Source organism: Neocloeon triangulifer, unplaced genomic scaffold (genome assembly GCF_031216515.1).
Source record: "Neocloeon triangulifer isolate White Clay Creek 2 clone unplaced genomic scaffold, ASM3121651v1 ptg000009l, whole genome shotgun sequence".
Lineage (NCBI taxonomy): Eukaryota > Metazoa > Arthropoda > Insecta > Ephemeroptera > Baetidae > Neocloeon > Neocloeon triangulifer.
Window position 1 is genome coordinate 5183591 of NW_026775551.1, and position 18123 is coordinate 5201713.

General features: G+C 37.2%; 1 protein-coding gene across 4 annotated transcripts in view; it reads left to right on the top strand.

Annotated features, from left to right (window-relative positions):
• The window catches only part of LOC132195391 (uncharacterized), a 123053-nt gene that overhangs the window by 86084 nt on the left and 18846 nt on the right, over nt 1-18123 (top strand). For all 4 annotated transcript variants that reach the window (XM_059617347.1, XM_059617345.1, XM_059617346.1 and 1 more), the window contains 2 exons: nt 9771-9947; nt 16775-16887. In XM_059617347.1, coding sequence (XP_059473330.1) covers nt 9774-9947; nt 16775-16887 — 287 coding nt within the window. In that variant the 5' untranslated portion in view covers nt 9771-9773. The remainder of the gene's footprint in view (nt 1-9770; nt 9948-16774; nt 16888-18123) is intronic.

Here is an 18123-nt window from a genome sequence, read left to right on the forward strand (position 1 = left end):
TTTAATTTTAATTTCTTAACTTTGGGTGAATAGATGAGAAGTATATATGAACAAAAAAATATTATTAATTATATAAATTTAAAAAAAAAAATGACTTTAATTGATATAGAGGCTTAAAAAAATTAAAATTTCTGTTTTTTTTTTCAAACCATAAATAATTATTTTTTTAATGGTTTTTACACGGTTTTACTGAAACTATGTGCGAGAAAAACTCGGCTATAAAGGCTGGAATACGTACCAAAATATTGACTTCTAATTGAGGAATTAAATTTTAAATGACCCAAAAATTAATATTTTTGCATCACAAAAATTTAAATATTCAATTAACCCTGGATAATTTGGGCATAACTAGCCTTATTATTTTTTATTTATTATTTAATTCAGTATTACAATATTATTTTACGATGTTGACTTTTATATTACAAACATAGTACCACATTGATTGATTCAAAAGTTTTCAGTCTGTTTAAAAATAAAAAAATATTAATAACTATTTTACTAAAATGCTGACATTTGTTCAAAAAATAATTTTTCAAAGTAGATATTTTTGTTAAGTTAAAACTTCTTTTATCCTTAGAATTAATTAAAATTTGAAAAAAAAAAACAATTTTTCCTTTTTTTCATTTTAATAACGATAAAATAGAAATGGATATAAACTCCTATTTTAATTTGAGTTTCTTCATTTTCCTTTTTTCAGCACCAGTTCAGCACCATAATAATTATAATCATCATTTAAAGATAATAAAATAAAAATAATTTTAATATTTATGGAAATCAACAACTGGAAATTAAAAAATAAATACCTTCAAGTATTAATAAAAAATAAAATAATTTAATTCTGAAAAAAGTATGTGAGACCGCATTATTTAAATTTTGAAAAAACATATTTACCCATAGTAGTTTTGTGATCATCTATTCACCCAAAGTTAGAAATTAAAATTTATCAAAATCTCACAGAGTGCCGGTTTAGCTCGGCCTACCTGAGCAAGGAGGCTAAAGCAAGGTAGCAAAAGGAGACACGCGTGCAGGCCTCACTGCATTGGAATGCATTCCAGCTGCACATCCGCGCGAAGCTTCCTAAAATTGGGCTCCTCCCCCAAAAACACGAAAAGTCGGTAGGATATCGCGGACAGACTGTAGAATCAAACGGTTTGGCCTGTTGGCTTCCGTTGACTTCTAATTCTAATTATCGTTGCGTCATCGCATTAATTGAACATATGCCACACAAAAGAGGCCTTTTTTTAGATGAAACTAACAATAAGGCTCACTATCATTGACCAACGGATTTTTGTGTCAACCAAAATAAAAATTCTGTTTTAATTAACGGCCTATAATTAAAATATTTTAAGTGTAAAAAAAAACATAATTACCGATTTATAATATATAAAATAAAATTATGTATTTATTTATCGATATAAAATTTAGTTATGTTTAATTTGTAGTACATTTTTTTTATTTATGATTAAATTTACAAAAAAAGGAAACATTTTAGCCAAATTATTTATGCAACTTTTAATTTTATTGGGATTTAAAATTGAAAATAAAAAAAAATAAAAAAAAATTTTATGTATTTTACCTTGTATGCTGATTTTAACAAAAAAAAAAAAAAAAATATCAAATTACTCTAATGAATGGTTTTTCATACGTCAAATTTTAAATTTTACACAAATATGGTCCTGACTCTGAACATCGTATCAAGAGAAAAGGTGAAAACCCAATTTCGAGAGTCACTCCAAACATATGTTGAGTGAAAAGGGCCGGCGAATTAATTCACCTGCAAGTGGCAGCTTGGGGAAGGCATTTTTTTTTCAGTGCTGAGAATTTTTCCACGCCGTCCACTCGCCCACCGGCCGGCAACATTTTGCGATTTAACGTTGGCGCTGCACTTTGGGCTCAATTAATAAAAAGGGTGGTGCGCGATCCATCAAAAGGGTCGGTGCAAAATCAATTTGGCACTCACTTTCACCTGCCACGGCCGCGTGATTGGCAATATTTCGCAGTGACACCCTGGCATGAATCATTTATCACGCGAGCTCGCCAATGGCCGGGCCATTTATCACGGGAAATTCCCTCGATGATTATAGGCCACGATTTTTCATTTCTTCTCGGACGCGAGACAAATTCTGCTTGGAAAATCGATCGAATCGCTGCAGAACTAATTCTTATTTATGGCCGTCGAATTGCGAGTGAAAAAAAAATAACGAAAAGTGCTTGGTTTGTTTTGTTGTTTCTATTAAAGCTGGTGAAATATTTGGACGGGTGGAAAGGGCAATATATAAGGCGGCATCAATGGCTTTGTGTGTGCCGAGCATGTTGAGCACCAAAACGACCCCTTTATTGTACATTCATTCGCGGGCCGCAAACGTCGGCAGTAAATTGCACCTGGAGCTTGGAATTTTTCAATTTGGCCCTCGAATGGACACGAGAGAGAGAGAACAAGATTGACTTTCACGTGCGCCGATCGATTTTATTTCTCGCTCACAGTGCAAAATGAACCCTAGCCCTCTCTGGGGCACCTTGAAAAACGATTTATTTCGGCCTTCGAGATTAAAGGCCACCAACTTAATTTCTGTCCCAGAAAATAAAACGTCCTTGCACTCGTAAGACCCTTTTCACCAAAAATCATTAAAATTTATAGGCCCTGGATTTGCTTGGAAAATTATTATACCCCCGACGTTGGAAAAGCTGCTATGCCAAGGCTTTTCCTTTTTATCGGTTCTGTGAAAGGAAACTTTCGTTCAAAATCGGCTTAAAAACTCTTTCGAAAAAAAAATATACAGCAGAGTGTTTGTTATTCCAAAAGTTTTTTCTCTGGAAATAGAAATCCGCTTTTGAAAAACTTTTCAATTAAATACACACAAAAGAAATTTACTTCTAAAGTGCGCGTAGCTATCAATTTAAGCAAGGGATTTAATTCCACCCCAATAACTTGCATGAATGCTGCGTCACATTTCGCGCCCCTGCGTCTCTTGTAACAACTTCTTCAATTTGAAGCCAAATTCATAAACGTTCGTCAGCACAATTTCCACCATCAGGCACACTCTAATTACCATCTTCATTCATCGCGGGTCCCCTCTCTCGCGAAACTCGCTCTTTAGCGCACAAACAAAATTAATTAGTCCTGCACTTATTGAATTTCGCAAGCGACTTAGCTGTGTGTACTGCACCCTTGCCTCATTTCGTACACGTGCAGTGTGTTCAGTCCGAACTTTTGCCATCTCATCCCTTCCGTCACACACCAACTTTTATCGGGCAAGACTGCACGTCAGATTTCCCCCTCGTTCTTTCTCTCATGTTGTTATTTTTTGCCGAGGAAATGATTCTCGACTGACACTCGTAATAAAAATTGCTGCCCGATGGAGAGAAAAATGAAAAATCTGGCACTTTTCATCCTGCTCCGGACAGACGATGGAAAAGCTATCCTCGTAGAGGGAGAGAAAAATAGATATAAAAACAACTACAGAGATGGGAGAAAGTAATTATTGCTGATTGGCACATCAATTATTTGTTTCTAGCTCTTTCTATTTCCAACAAATGTTGGTTAATACCAATAGCTTACTTTTTTTTATCAAGCTGTAATTACGAGCTGCGACGTAATTTCCCAGAAGCTCTGTTTGGAGAGAGAAAATGGAGCGAGGAAAATTGTTTGGATTGGTAAACGCGTAATCTACTTGATCAATGCAATTTATCTGCTCATAGTTTTTTATTGAATCAATTTGGAACATAAAAAAGTTTTTTGTTTTAACAAATCAAAAATCGGGGCTTAAAACCTAAATTAATAATATAAAAACCAATTTAAATTTATTTTATCACGCCAAGACCAAGTCTTGTGCCCTTTTTTGAGCTTGCAGAACTAGTATTTAGGCATTTAAATTTAATTTAATTTTAATTTTTTTAATTATATTATCATAGATTATTCATAATTTAAATTGATTAATTGAATGAATTGTTTTTTTTTTATTAAGAGTAATACAATCAAAATTAAATTAAATTTAACAACAAACTTTAATTAATTCAACACAATTTGTGCTCATGAACAAATGACGTGGTTGTTTTGTACGTCTGAAAATCTAATTTAAATCGAATATCAAATGGCGCTCGGTGAAAATAAAAGCAATCCATCATCTCTAAAATTATCTACGTGCGAGCGTAAACAATCAATTTGGACGCCACGCCGCGTCGGGTGATAAATAACACGGGTGCGCTCTCGCGGGTGTCAACCTAATGAATCGGTGGCACTCATTAGTTAAGAGTCAGTCGCACAGCAAAGAAATTAAACGCTCGCGCGCAGTGAATGACGGCACGCGTGCTGCCGCCGGGGCCAAAGATGCAAATGAGCCGCCTCTAATTGCGCGCCGGCCGCGACTAATTGTGGCGTTCGACCAAAATAAATTCGGCCTGGGCCAGACCGCGTTCGTTGGCCATTGAGGAAACTCGCAGAGATCCCAACAGTATTAATTAATGTGATGCGCAACGGAAATAAAAATACTCGCGCGCGCGCCAATTAGATCGGTTTTTGTTAGCTAGGGTCGTTGTTTGTTTCTAATTGGAGCACATCCGCAGTGTGTGTGTGTGAGAGAGAGCCGTACCATCACAAACATCACCAGCTACTGTTGGGAATTCAGACGAAGAAAGAATGTTAATAAAAAGTTCAGAGACTTCCTCGATTAGAAAATAGTGCTGCGGATAAAAAATAACTAATAATATTTAAATATAATTGTTTTTTAAATTTATAAATAAATAAATAGAATTACATTTTGAATTTAATTGAAAAAAATAATTATTATTCTTAAAAAATAAGTTTTGCTCTCTACGCAAAAGACACATTAAATTCTATTTGAAAAAAAATCAGAAAATCAGGATTTCATAATATCATGGAATACAATTCTAATTCTTGCATATAATACTCGACTAACTTTAGGTAGATTTTCTGTCAGATTAGTTAACATTCAAAATTTGTGTGTAATTTTGAAATTTTTGTACTTGCAACGGAATGAAAGTGTAATATCAACAAATAGTAAATTTAAATCAATAGATGGAATATGAACATATTTTAAACTATAAATTTAACAACCTCTGATGAATATCCAAACCTTGAAATGATATATGAAGAGAAATAATTCTGACTTCTGAGAGCAAAATTCCGACGCAATCAGCTAAAAACATCCGCACCGATCTCGAGGGATCACCGCGAACGGCAATATTTGATTAAATAATATACTCTTTCCCAAACATCGCCGGAGTGATTGGAAAACGCCTGACGGGTAGACAGGCCCGGCAGACGAGCCAACATTTAATATCCAGACCGGTCGTAATATTCCTGCCTGTATACATATGGCAAAGCAAACACATCTCTCTGTAATTTGTGTGTGTCGATTTACATCTGATGGTGCCGCCGAATCGTGATTCGCCCGCCCAGCCAGACACACACACACACACGTGATGCATTGTCTGTTTGTCCTATTAAAGGCTGGCCGAGGCTGCCTGGTTGCCGCTCGTGATTTATTGCTCCTGATTTGTCCTAATGCACCCGCCGAGCAGACACACACACGGACTGCAATTATGAGCGAATAAATTAGAGGACGCTCGGTGCAGGTACGGCTCTTAGTGAGCAACATAAACACACATCACGGCAGAGCACTCACTCAGCACAGAGAGCAGCAATATCTGTACCTTAATTAAGAGCAGCGGCGCCTGGCGCATTCAATTCCGATTTGGCCAAAGCCACTATTTCTGTGATTAACTTATCGAGTATTAACTAAAAAATAATAAATAGGCGCAGTCAATTTTGTACATCTGTGAATTTTTAAAGTTCACGCATTCATATAATTTGGAATTAAATTACAAAAATATCGCAGTTACATCAATGCTTTTTTTAATAATTATATGCGATATTCACATGCTACGTTAGTACCAACAATTTTTATAAACTAATTTAGCGTAAATATTCCACATTATAATTTATTGAATTATATTTTTAACTCTTAAAAAATATTTTTAATAATTTCTGTTGATTTAAATAAATAAATTATGTTTTTAGGACTAGCAAACATTTATTTGATAATACTCTATTATTTTGTATGCGTTGGTAGGAATTAAATATTAAGTTAAATCTATATTAATATCCAGCACCATGAATAATTAAGATAAGTTAAGAATTAATTCAACTGAATAACTTCTTAAAATGGAATACTAATGAGGAATTATCATGGAAATATTTATCTATAGCAGAAATAGAAATAGTTGAGTTTAAACTTGACTTCCGTTTCAATAGCCAGAGTAAAATTATAAATGACATCAAAGGAAATTTGGAACTGAAAAGATCGGGCTTTTCCATGATCATTTCCTTGAGTGTCAATTCCTATAAGCAAACAAAGGAAATTTGTTTCTATCTAATTGAGGCTCAATGCGGCGGATGGGATCTTTTTGATCTCGGAAGTTTAAGCAAAATTTTTGCTAGTGTTGATGCCTTTGTGTCCAAAAATCCCTTTTTCTTAAAGAATTGTTTTTCAAAAATTGAATGTAAACAATTGTATTATTTTAAATTAGGAAATAATGCTCTATCGCCTATCGCAATCTTTTTTATTTTTGTGTGTCGGTGTTGATCATTTAATCTGCTGCTTTTTATAAGTATAAAGTGCAAATTCAGCGATATCAAACAAAAACAGCAGCTGCTGACAAGAGAACCGGCGCTCTATGTCGGTTGCCACTACGAGTGCAGACAAAATGTTGTGAATGAAAGGATTATCTGGCGTGCGCTAAAATGCAAAAAGGATTACCTGCCGGCGAACACAAAAGGCGCAGCAGACAACATGCACATACGTGTGTAAATACCCTCTTTTGTTTTATCGCCCCAATTAATGAATGGTTGCACAACGGCAAAAAAATAAATAAAATAATCCGGCGCCGAAACAATGAGAGTCTTTTGATTTACAACATAATTCCATTGTGTATTTGTTTGGCTGCCGGAAAAATTAGTCTTTCCCGCGCGCAACACTTATCAGGATGAGTTGCCGTAAAAAATATGCGGGTGAATTTTTTCATCTGTGGTCTGAATTTTTTACAACAGGCAGGGAAAATTATGTTTTGCAAAGCGTATTTCACAATTTCAGGCTCTGAAGGTGAAATGAAGAGCCGAGGAAAATTCCAACGGCTCACTTGGGCCGCGGCAAAATTTAATTTGGCCCACAATTTTTCATCTCTTGCGCAGGGGAAAGACTTAAAACCTCGCGGCGTCGAGACCAAATTTCCATATTCGCGCCCGCTATCTTGGCGCATGTTACAAACACAATTTGGCAGAGCCTTTTGTGCTGCGGGTCTGCCTAATTACGAAGCGGCTTATCATTCGTCGGCAGGCTCGCTGACACAATAAATACCTCTCGTGTGCCAGATTATTATTATTTTGGCCCCTGCGACCCAGGCAGCTTTCAAAGCAGGTGGATTTCGGATATGAAATGACAAAGACTGCGGGATAACGGGCTGGATGGAAAACTAAAATTTCAAAAATGCACAAAAATTTACTGAAACAAACTTCTTGTGACATAATTTTTTTATTTCAGGTTTAGTATATTAAAATGTTATACTTTGTAAAATTTTATAATTGTTGTGAATTTTAATTATTATTAATTATTGGCATCAATTTTACGAAATGTAATTTTTGTTTCAAAAAATAGTGCAGTTTAATCACTTTAAAAAAAGATATAAAAATAATTATCAGCTTCAGTCCAATCTTCAAATTCATGAAGAAGCTATGATTTTCATTATAAATTAAATTTACCAAAAAAAAAAAAAATGTAAGCAAAATGAAAATACTTATTTTTATTTATATATAAAATCAAACATGGTCTCACTGTTGTCGGTGATATCTGGGCATGTTCTAAAATTAATAATTTGCTCCCCTCGTGCCTGGCTGATTAAAGAGGGCCCCGATCAGTCCTTTGATCAGGGTGTTGCATATCAGCAGGGGCACAATAAACAGGCCGGCTGGTTGATGTGATTAATGCCGGGGCTGGATTGGCACCAAAGTGGATTAGCCAAGGCCAGGTCTCTGTGCGCGTAAATTGGCATTTTCTCCAGCAGGGTGAAATTGCCGGATGGCCCGGACGGATTCTCATGAACATCAATTGCATCGCATAATTCAATTATCCCGGTCTTTGTAGGCGCAGGGGGGCCGCGATAATCAAGCCGGAGACAGAGAGAGACTTGCGCATCTGCCTGCGCTCAGAGAGATTAGACGCTCGAGTTCGTTTTGCTCATTTCGACGGCGCGTCTGCTTACTTGCACGATTGCAGAACGAATTTCTCGAGAAATCAAATTATAGTTCTCCAAGTTGGAAAACAGGCGCAAGAGTTGCTGCTTCGAAATCCTGCTGATTAGAAAATAAAGTTTCGCCGGCGTTGATGCGAAATTAAATGGATTCCTGGATAAAAAGTTTCTCTCAATAAATCCCTCTAGGATTTTAACTTCAATCGACTCAAGAATTTTAAGCTCTGCGAATAAAATTTATTATTAACATAAAAAATTTGGGCCTGTTTGCATTTCATAAGCAAATAGTGCTAATGTATTCTTTTGAAGGCGACAGGCCGCCTCCAAAGCCGGTGAAAAATGTCTCGAGTGTCTTTGTGCGCGAGTCAGAGAAGAGAGGGTGAAGGAAAGAAAGAAAGAGATTTAGTTGGCAGCGGCGAGCGATCCGCGATTAGCGCCGCTTGTTCCTTGCGGTGGCCGGCGACGAAAGAAAAAAAAACACGAATCCCGACAACTTGTCTCAAGTGGAATGACCCTTATTTTATTTCCACCTATAGCTCTCTCGTAAATAAGTCAGCCGGCCTCGAGGGCACGACACTCGCCCTGGGCGGATTTTCGTCCCTGCTCCCCGACATGGGTTCAGAGTACAAAAATCTCAATTCTCTTGCTTGGCTCAGTTTGTATAAAATAAGAAGTATTTTCCACTTTCATCAACCAAATACCGACGTGACAGCTTTTTTTTGCAAAAGATTTACATATTTTATTGAAAATTCCTTCTCAGAAAAAACCATATATTTCATATTTTTATAGATCATCAATTTAATTTAGCTTCAAAATTTACACAATTAGAAATACAAATTTAACTAAATCACCTTTTGTCTTGTTTTTTGTAGCAAAATTTAGGAGAGATTGATAAAATTCTGAAAATAATATTATTTTGCGCCTGTATTGAACTGATTCGAGTCTGTACCGATTTGACCATTTTGTCTATTTGTCCATTGCAGACCACTTCCCGCATTTGACCCTCTGCGTAAGGGTGAAATCGGGTTTAATCAGCCAACACGGTCGGTTGTCAGTCAGAAAGGGCTAATTGAATTAATTTCGCATCTGCAGGCCGGGCCCGTCCGTCTGTCATTCCATGCGGGGCAGGTAGGAATGCGCGTGCAACACAATTAGCCCTCGCATCTACAAAAGGAACAAATTCGTCTGTCACTCGGCCATAATGCGTCCGACCGGGGCAGCGCGTGCGGTTTGATTGAATTAGCACGGAAGCACGGTGAGGATCAACCTGAAAACGACCTCTATTGATCAATATCAGAATAATTAAATTTTTAACATTTAAAATTCTAATTCATTTCAGCTTTAAAATTAAAATTTAACGCAAGAAGTATTGTTTTAAAATTATTCAATTGGTTTTACTTTTTTATAGAATAAAATTTTTTGCAGGATTTACAACGGATTCTTTTTTTTTTATGCAACCTGCATGACATCAGAGCCAAACTAATTGCCTACTCTATTTGTTCCAGGGCATGTGGGAGTCTTTAGAGGCCAGCATGGAGCTGAACGGCTCGGAGGTGGACTGCGACTGTCCCGGACCGCCTCCGGAGTTTCGTCTGCCGCCTCCACCGCGGCCCCCGTTCCTCCAGGAGCCTCATTGCTCAGAAAACGCGCTCTCCGAGTTTGAAACCTGCGACGCCGTTCCTGTGAGTATATTTTATTGAAATGAGAGTTTGTGCATTTGCAAGGAACGTCTCCATCCATTCAAATGAAGGGGGTGCTCATTTGGGGTGCGGAATTTAATTAAAAGCAGTGGGTGCCGCCACTCGAAATAATAGTCTTTGTCAACACTTTTGCCGCCGTGTTATTTGTATCTCGGACGCGCAACTTGTTTTCCAAGAAGAACACACACACACAGCTGCTTGACTTTATTGCAAAGTTGCCTGTGGAGCAGATGAGAGTTACGGCTGGCTATGTGGAACAAACTCTCTCGTGGCAAACTTTCTAGTTAACAGAAATAATAAACGTTTTAAAATTATTACTCTGGACTGGCAGGCAGGCGAGAGGAGCTCGTCGAGAGGCTGGTTCAGAAGTCGTTTGCTGCCATTTTTGTGTCAATGTCGCGGAAAAAGTGCCGTCGAGCGTGATGATTTTATCTTAGTTTCTAAAGGAGTTGGCGTAGAATAAGAAGAATAAGAAGAGCTGAAGAGCTAGGCGGGCGGGTAGCATGACAAGGCCACTCTTCATTCATGTTCTTTTTCGTCCTCGCTTGTAATCTTGAATTATGAATGCGTTCGCTTTCAATATAAATGAGCAGCTTGGGTAACAGATTTGAGTGTCTTCAGCCGAAAATAATTGTAATATAAAAAAAAATGATGGAAATTCTATTAAAATTAATAATCAAATTGCATTTTTTTTTTAAACTTTTTTGTCTATGTTGAATTTTAAAAAGTAAAGACAATTAATAAATAAGAACATTATTTTGGTTGATGTTTAACAAATCTGACAAAATTCCCACCTCCTGCTCCATTTTGGGCTTGCAAATTTCGTTTTGGAGCGTTCGTTTGGTTGACATCACAAAGCCCCTTAATTAAATTTGATTTGCAGAATTGTAACGTTCCAAAAATAGAAATCAATTTGTAGGGAATTCGCAAGGCAGCATCAGGTTCTCTTATCGTAATCCGAACCTGCCGCCAACGCTTGCTTGCTGCGGGCGCATTCTTTAATAAAGTCCTGCAAGAGCGAGAGATGAAGGAGTCGATTGCACGCTCCGGAGCAGTCTGCCCAGCCTAACTAGTTTTGGCAACATTTTCCGAGCGGCCAAAACGCATTCCACGTGTTATCGCCCACACACGCAAATATCTTTGAAAAGTTTTCTTTCCATTTTTACTGCGACTTGTGGGGCCAGACCGATTTTTTTCCGACGTCGATTCCCTTCGGCGCGAAAGAAAAGTTTGACCGTTGCTTTTTTCTGCGGCTCGCAATCCTCAGCAGGCTTTGGCTTTCTTCCTACTTTAGTGCCGGTTCGCTTTGGGGCAGCAACGTGTCGGCTCTGCGTGCGTTTAGCTGCAGGGGCGGGCTCGTAAAATTGGCGCAGAGGGAAGTCGAAGGCATCAAACCTGCATTTGGCAAATGAAACATGGGCTGCTGCCATTCGCGGCGGCGGCGGCGGCGCTCGACCATCAACTTTGCTCTTTCTCTGCACCCAGGGATTATTAGCTGCGTGCGTATAACACGAACACCGCGCCAGAAAAAACTCCGCACGACCCGAGGATTAATTGGAGAACGAGGTGCAGCCCCGAAACTTTTCAACGGTTTGTGCAGAAAAGTATAGTGTGGTGCACAAGGGATTTGCAGCAGGAAATCGTGGCAGGATTTCAGAGCTGAAAAACACGAGAAGATTTTAACAGCTAACTTTGTTCAAAGAAAATAAAATTACTCGTCAAGAGAGAATTGATCTTTTAAAGAATTATTATGCTTAACTTTTTTAATAAAAATGAATTTTCTTGACTGATTAAATTTTTGATTAACACAATCTGGTTTGCCTTACAATTTTTCATATTATTATGCTTGATTTTCTTTCTCAGGTCTCATAAAACTTTTGAAAAAATTTATTACAATTCCTTAAAATCGATATTTTTTATTTTCTATCGCCTGAAAAGTTTTAATAAAAAAAATATATTTATTCTTGAATTCACAATATATATTTGTATTGCCATCTCCAGTTACATTTCGGAATAATGAAATCAAGCTTTGAAAATGAAACAGACGTGAATATATTAAAAAAGGAAATAACTTTTTACGCTCAGCTATATGGCGCTGGTCAAAATTAAAAAAGTTCCATTTCTTTTCCGACGCTAAAAAGCCAGACAACTCATTTTGCAACGACGTATAACGAGCTGCCGCTTTTTCATCAGACGCGGCTGCTTTTCCTTGCCATTCAAACAGAGCACTTGCAATTATTTACTCGGCAGCTTTTCCTTCCGCGAGAGACGGGAAAAATAATCATTCCCAGGTATCTCATCATATCCATCGCAGCTCTCTCACGAGGAAAAGCTTTCGCGTCTCTCGTTTCTTATTTTCTCTAATAAAAGATAAGGTGGCATTAGCTGGAACATTGCATTTGCAGAGAGCAAAACGAAATTATTGCGCTCTTTCTCGGATAACTCTATTACAGTTTCTCGCCGCTCTTTCCCAGGGCGACGACGGCCGGTGATATTTATTAGTCGGGATGACTATGTGCGCTGCAATTGCATTACAGACGCGATGAGCAAGCGCTGCACTCTCGAGCTATATGATTATTATTACAATGGCGCCAACCGTTCCAGGCAGCTCCACCGCGGTAATCTAATCGCCCATCGACGTTCCTGCTGTCATTCCTCGCGTAAATTCTCGATCCATGCTCCACTTTGCCGTAATATGATTTGATTAGCCAGTCTCAATTAAAAGCAGTCTAAAAGCTCCACCTCTAATCCCTCGACTTCCATCATATTTTACCTTTTAAAAGCAGTCAGGGATTTTGAATTATTATTTTGATAAAATTGTGCCTTTCGGGTTTAAAATCATATTTTGAACTGGAAAAATTAAATTTGAAAATTAGGAACCAGAATTTGGCGACATAGCGCAAGGCCTTTAGACCTTTTAGAAAATCCTTCAGAAATCAGACCATCTAATTGATTTTCAGATCTTGAATTCGCTCATATGCTGAAAGGCACTAGATCAACATTCAAGCATTGAATTTTGAACTGGAAAAATGAAATTTGACAATTAGGAACCAAAATTTGGCGACATAGCGCAAGGCCTTTAGACCTTTTTTTTTAGTCGATAAAATTCTCCAGCAAATCCTTAATGTCGTCTTCAGAAATTAGTCCATCTAATTGATTTGCAGATCTTGAATTCGCTCATATGCTGAAAGGCACTAGATTATCATTCAAGCATTGAATTTTGAACTGGAGATATTAAATTTGACAATTAGGAACCAAAATTTGGCGACATAGCGCAAGGCCTTTAGACCTTTCAGTCGATAAACTAAATCAACAACAAATTAATGTTGTCTTCAGAAATAAGTCCATCTAATTGATTTGCAGATCTGGAATTCGCTCATATGCTGAAAGGCACTAGATCAAGATTCAAGCATTGAATTTTGAACTGGAGAAATTTAATTTGACAATTAGGAGCCGAAATTTGGCGACATAGCGCAAGGCCTGTAGACCTTTTAGTCGATAAAATTACCCAGCAAATCCTTAATGTTGTCTTCAGAAATCTGTCCATCTAATTGATTTGTAGATCTTGAATTCGCTCATATGCTGAAAGGCACTAGATTAACATTCAAGCATTGAATTTTGAACTGGAGAAATTAAATTTGACAGTTAGGAGCCGAAATTTGGCGACATAGCGCAAGGCTTTTAGACCTTTTAGTCAATAAACTTAACCAGCAACTACTTAATGTTGTCTTCAGAAATCATTCCATCTAATTGATTTGCAGATAAATTGATTTTCAATTAATGTCTTAATATTTCATCATTAATTTTTATTCCAAACCTTTCAAATAATAAATCTTTTGTGATCAAATAATCACACAAACTTCAATCAAATGGATTAGAGTTCTTGAAAAATGAAGCTCTACATCCAGGAAATTCCTTTTCCGGTCACGAAAACGTGCGGTTAAGTGCCATTTAATAAAGCAATTTGCAGACTAGATTTAGCATAGCCGACAGCGTTATAAAGTAGTTAGACCGAGAGCAGTCTCGCGCTTATTTTGCAAGTGAAGAAGCAGGAGAAAAAAGGACGAAGACGCTCTCATTGCGCCGTGCTGGTATTTTGATTGAAATTCCTGACTGGAGGACGAGACTTGGTCCGCGATAAGGGAGCGAGAGAGTCTGCTCGCCTGGCGACAGGATCGTGTCACAGTAATAAATTACACACGGCTTGCTTTCTTTCTTTCGTTCCTCCGCAGCTCTTCTTTTCCCACATGCATAATGCAGTCACGGTGCAGGCACTTTGTCTCTTTCGCGGCTGACCTCTTTGCTACGCCGCTCTCGGGCATTAATTTTGACCTCCGCAGTCAACCGACCGAGCAAAAAGCTCCTTTCATTCTAATTCACTGCAAAAATCACAGCAAATTTTTAAGAGGCAAATTTGCATTATTTATCCGTTTTTTATTAAGTTGGTATAAGGAAATTTTTTTAAGTAAGTATTTCTTATCTTTGAGTTGAAAATGACATTATAAAGTTCTGACAATGAGTGAATTAGTGATTTAATTATATTTCTAATAAAAATATAATAGAATTAATATATAAAAATTTAATTTTTCTTAATTCAGAAAAGTCTTCTCTGTTTCAAATTTAATCCTAGAAATTTATTTCAAAATCTAATTTATCAGGCACAATTAATAACATTATGTATAATAAATAATAATTTTTAGTGTTATAATTTGTGCCTGATAAAATAGATTTTGAAAAAATTTCTAGATTAAATTTTAAACAGAGAAGACTTTTCTGAATTAAGAAAAATTAAATTTTTATTCTTACGCCACAGCTGACCCTCATTTTTTAATAAATTTTTCTTTTCTATCGAAAACCTCTTGCCCAAAAAATGATAATTAAATTATTTTTTAAATTCCCCCCCCCCCATCATTTGACACCCCTAAATTATAACAAAAGCTTTTACTTTGTACTCACTTTAATTTTCGCATGTCGTTCTACAAAAAATATCCATTTTCGGCTCGCTCTCTGTGTCTCTATGGTTTTGCAATCCTTTTGTGTTCTCTCGGCGCACGCCAGCACAATTTGCAGATGCCGCCAAAGCTCGGCCATTTGCAAATGGAGAAGCGAATCTAGAGAAAACAAAGCACCAGCATTCCAGTCTGGTGCTTGTTTTTATTCCAAATTGCACGCGCGCGCGTTCGTTGTCGGTTGTTGTTGGCACTCTCGTAAAAATTTCGCCCTGCGTTCGCACTCGTATTTATGTTGGCGCAAGAGAGAATTCCCTCTTCAGTAATTATCCCGCGGGCCCAAAAGCATTTTGATGATGATGATGACGCCCGTGGTCTGTCAAAAGGCTAAAAAAATGCGCACCTTTTTATGAAATGCTAATGAGACACTGGCCCGAGAGCGGACAGATTTTTACGAGCAACTCGCTCTCGCACTACCGCGAAAAACGTATAATGGGTAATTGAGCCGCTTTTTACGCGCGGCTGACTTTGCGAGAAACATGAAAAATTTATCAGGTCAAAAAGTTGTAACTCGGCCGAGGAGTGGTTGGGATTTTGCAATCACGCCATCAAGTACGGGAAATCATGAACGAGGCTTATGAACTGGGAAGAATCCACTTAAAACGCAACAGATGTCATTTTAGCAAAAAAAAATTAGAGTAAAATAATAATTGAATTACGCGCAGATTAATAAATACGCATTAGAATTTTTTTTATTCTTTTGCTTAAGATCGTGAAATGAATAAAAAAAATCATTTATAAAATTTATGAAAGTAGTAATTATTATTTCAATTAAATTATAAATTATAGCGTTACAAATATTATAAATTAATTATATTAATATTAAAACTCTTATCCATGTGAAACGTCATCTGATCTGAACATTATTTTTCTGCTAAAGTTATAATACAAAGTAACTTATTGGCTCATAAGCCAGGTTTGCAACAGTTAAGCGCCAAATCCGCGGTGAATTATGGCGCGGCCGAGGTTCGCTTCTGGGCGCAAAGCAGCCTCAGGAGAATTTGCCAGCGGTCTTGGCTTGCACAGATAGAGATGCAGGCGTGGCTTACTAGCGACCACTGCATGCAGCACAGAGATGGATAATTGTCTGGGAGCACTTTGGCAGAATGCAAATTAATGTATCAGCAATTAGCCTGGCGCGCTTCTGCACGGATTATATTGCTGCGCCGTCGTGTCGCCAGAGACCAGCTCGTAAACATTAATTAGAGCGGCTGGGGCTAATTGATAGCTCATTATTTGCACCGTGCAGGCGTGTGATTTATGTGGCTCGTCCGCGCCGCACCATCCAGTGCATTTTAAATTTTAACGTTCGATCTCTCGCGCATTAAATTATTGAAAGGCAGGTCACGACCCTGCATCGATTGACAACATGCAATTCAAAATATTAAAACAGCGGCCACTTCAAAGATAAAACTGCAATTAACAAATTATTGTTGTGACCGTTTTGACACTTGCGGTGACGAAGGTCGGGAACAATAAAAGACCAGTTTGGAAACAAAGAAAGAAATCTCGTCTATCATTGTGCCCAACAATGAGAGTCTGTGCCTGTCGCAGGTGGCACTTGAATTTTGCCGATTCACCCCTTCAGTGGGTTCATTTTCGGGGAACGGCTCGATGATATTCAACTTTCAAGAGTGACGTGATTGCTTGGCTAATTGGTCAATTGATGCCCGTCAACGTGAGATATATATATATATATAAAATTTTCAGTGTAAAAAAAATTATATATTTAAATGAGGAAGAACAAATTTTCCATCGAATTGAAGCAAATTAGTGAAGAGTGAATTTTTTTTGTTTCAGGTGATTGATGCCGAGTTCCACAGCAGCCCTGCCCTGCCCTCGGTAGCGGTGATCGCAGTTTGCTCCATCGTTCTCCTAGTCATGGTCCTCCTTGTCTCTGTCCTTGTTTGGAAGTAAGTACAGATTGCAATTTATTAAATCCTCTTAAAATCGCAATTAAAGTTGATGATTTTCTGTGAAATATTGAATTTATAAATTACTTATATTATGACAAATTTCGCATCTTTTTATTTCAAAATAGTAAAATAAGCTGAGCGGAAAAGCAATTTCCAAATCAATCGACGTTCACTTTACAAAGTTGTGTTTGAGTGAAATTCTAAAAGATGCAAATTTGCCGAGTCACACGTCGGCAGTCAGAAAACTATTTGCGCGACGTGCGAGGGAGTTGCACACGCTGAATTGCAGCCGGTGCAGTTTTAATTAATTAATGTGCATCACACGTGCCGCCGACTAATCAGATTACACTGCACGGCCGGGGGAGCGACTCTCCGCCGGTTGCGCTAACATTTATTTTATCGCGATGCGAGCCGCTTTTTTGCTTGGATATAAAAAGGGATGCAACGCGACACGTTCTAATTCAGCATGCATTGCAGCGGCGGTAATAATTTGCTTCCCTTTAGCAAGGGTTGCTAAATTTTACCTGCTGTTCATCCAGGATTACGCGCCATTTTGCGTAATATATCTTCCGGAAAATGCTCCACGAACTCTAAATCTGCAGCAATTTGCTTTCTGGGTTGGTTGGAATTTAAAAGCTGTGGCCCGGAAATGAAATTAGTATGTTTTTCATTAATTTTTATTATTTATGTATTAAATTGCAGAGAAAACAGATGAGACAAATAACTTTTTTTTAAATAAATTAGAAAAGGATCTTTAAAAAAAATTAATGAATCTTCCTTTTAAACATTATCATCATAAATTAAAATAAAATAAATTTTTTTAAAAACTTTATAAAATTGACTGCAATAATTTCATTTACTTTAAAATAATATTTCGCTTCGAATAATCTGAAAATTTCTTATTAATCACTAGAACTTTTAAATTATGCAAAAACTCGAGTCTTTAGTTCCATACTTTGAAATTAATATTGCACTCTCTGAAACAAATTTCTATCCACGCAATCAAATAAAGTATAAAAAATAAAATTATTCAACGACAGATTTAATCGCAAGCTATTTTTTGTTTCCTTTTTAATTCTTTAAAATTTCATAGCAAAACAATGTAGTAACTTTCGTTTATAAATTAAATATTCCGTCTAATATACCTCTTGTTGGTTTGATGCCGTAAAATCCACAAAGTGTCGGTGCGTCCCAAGGGCGTGTTCCTCCCTCTCTCTGAGTCGCAAACAGCAC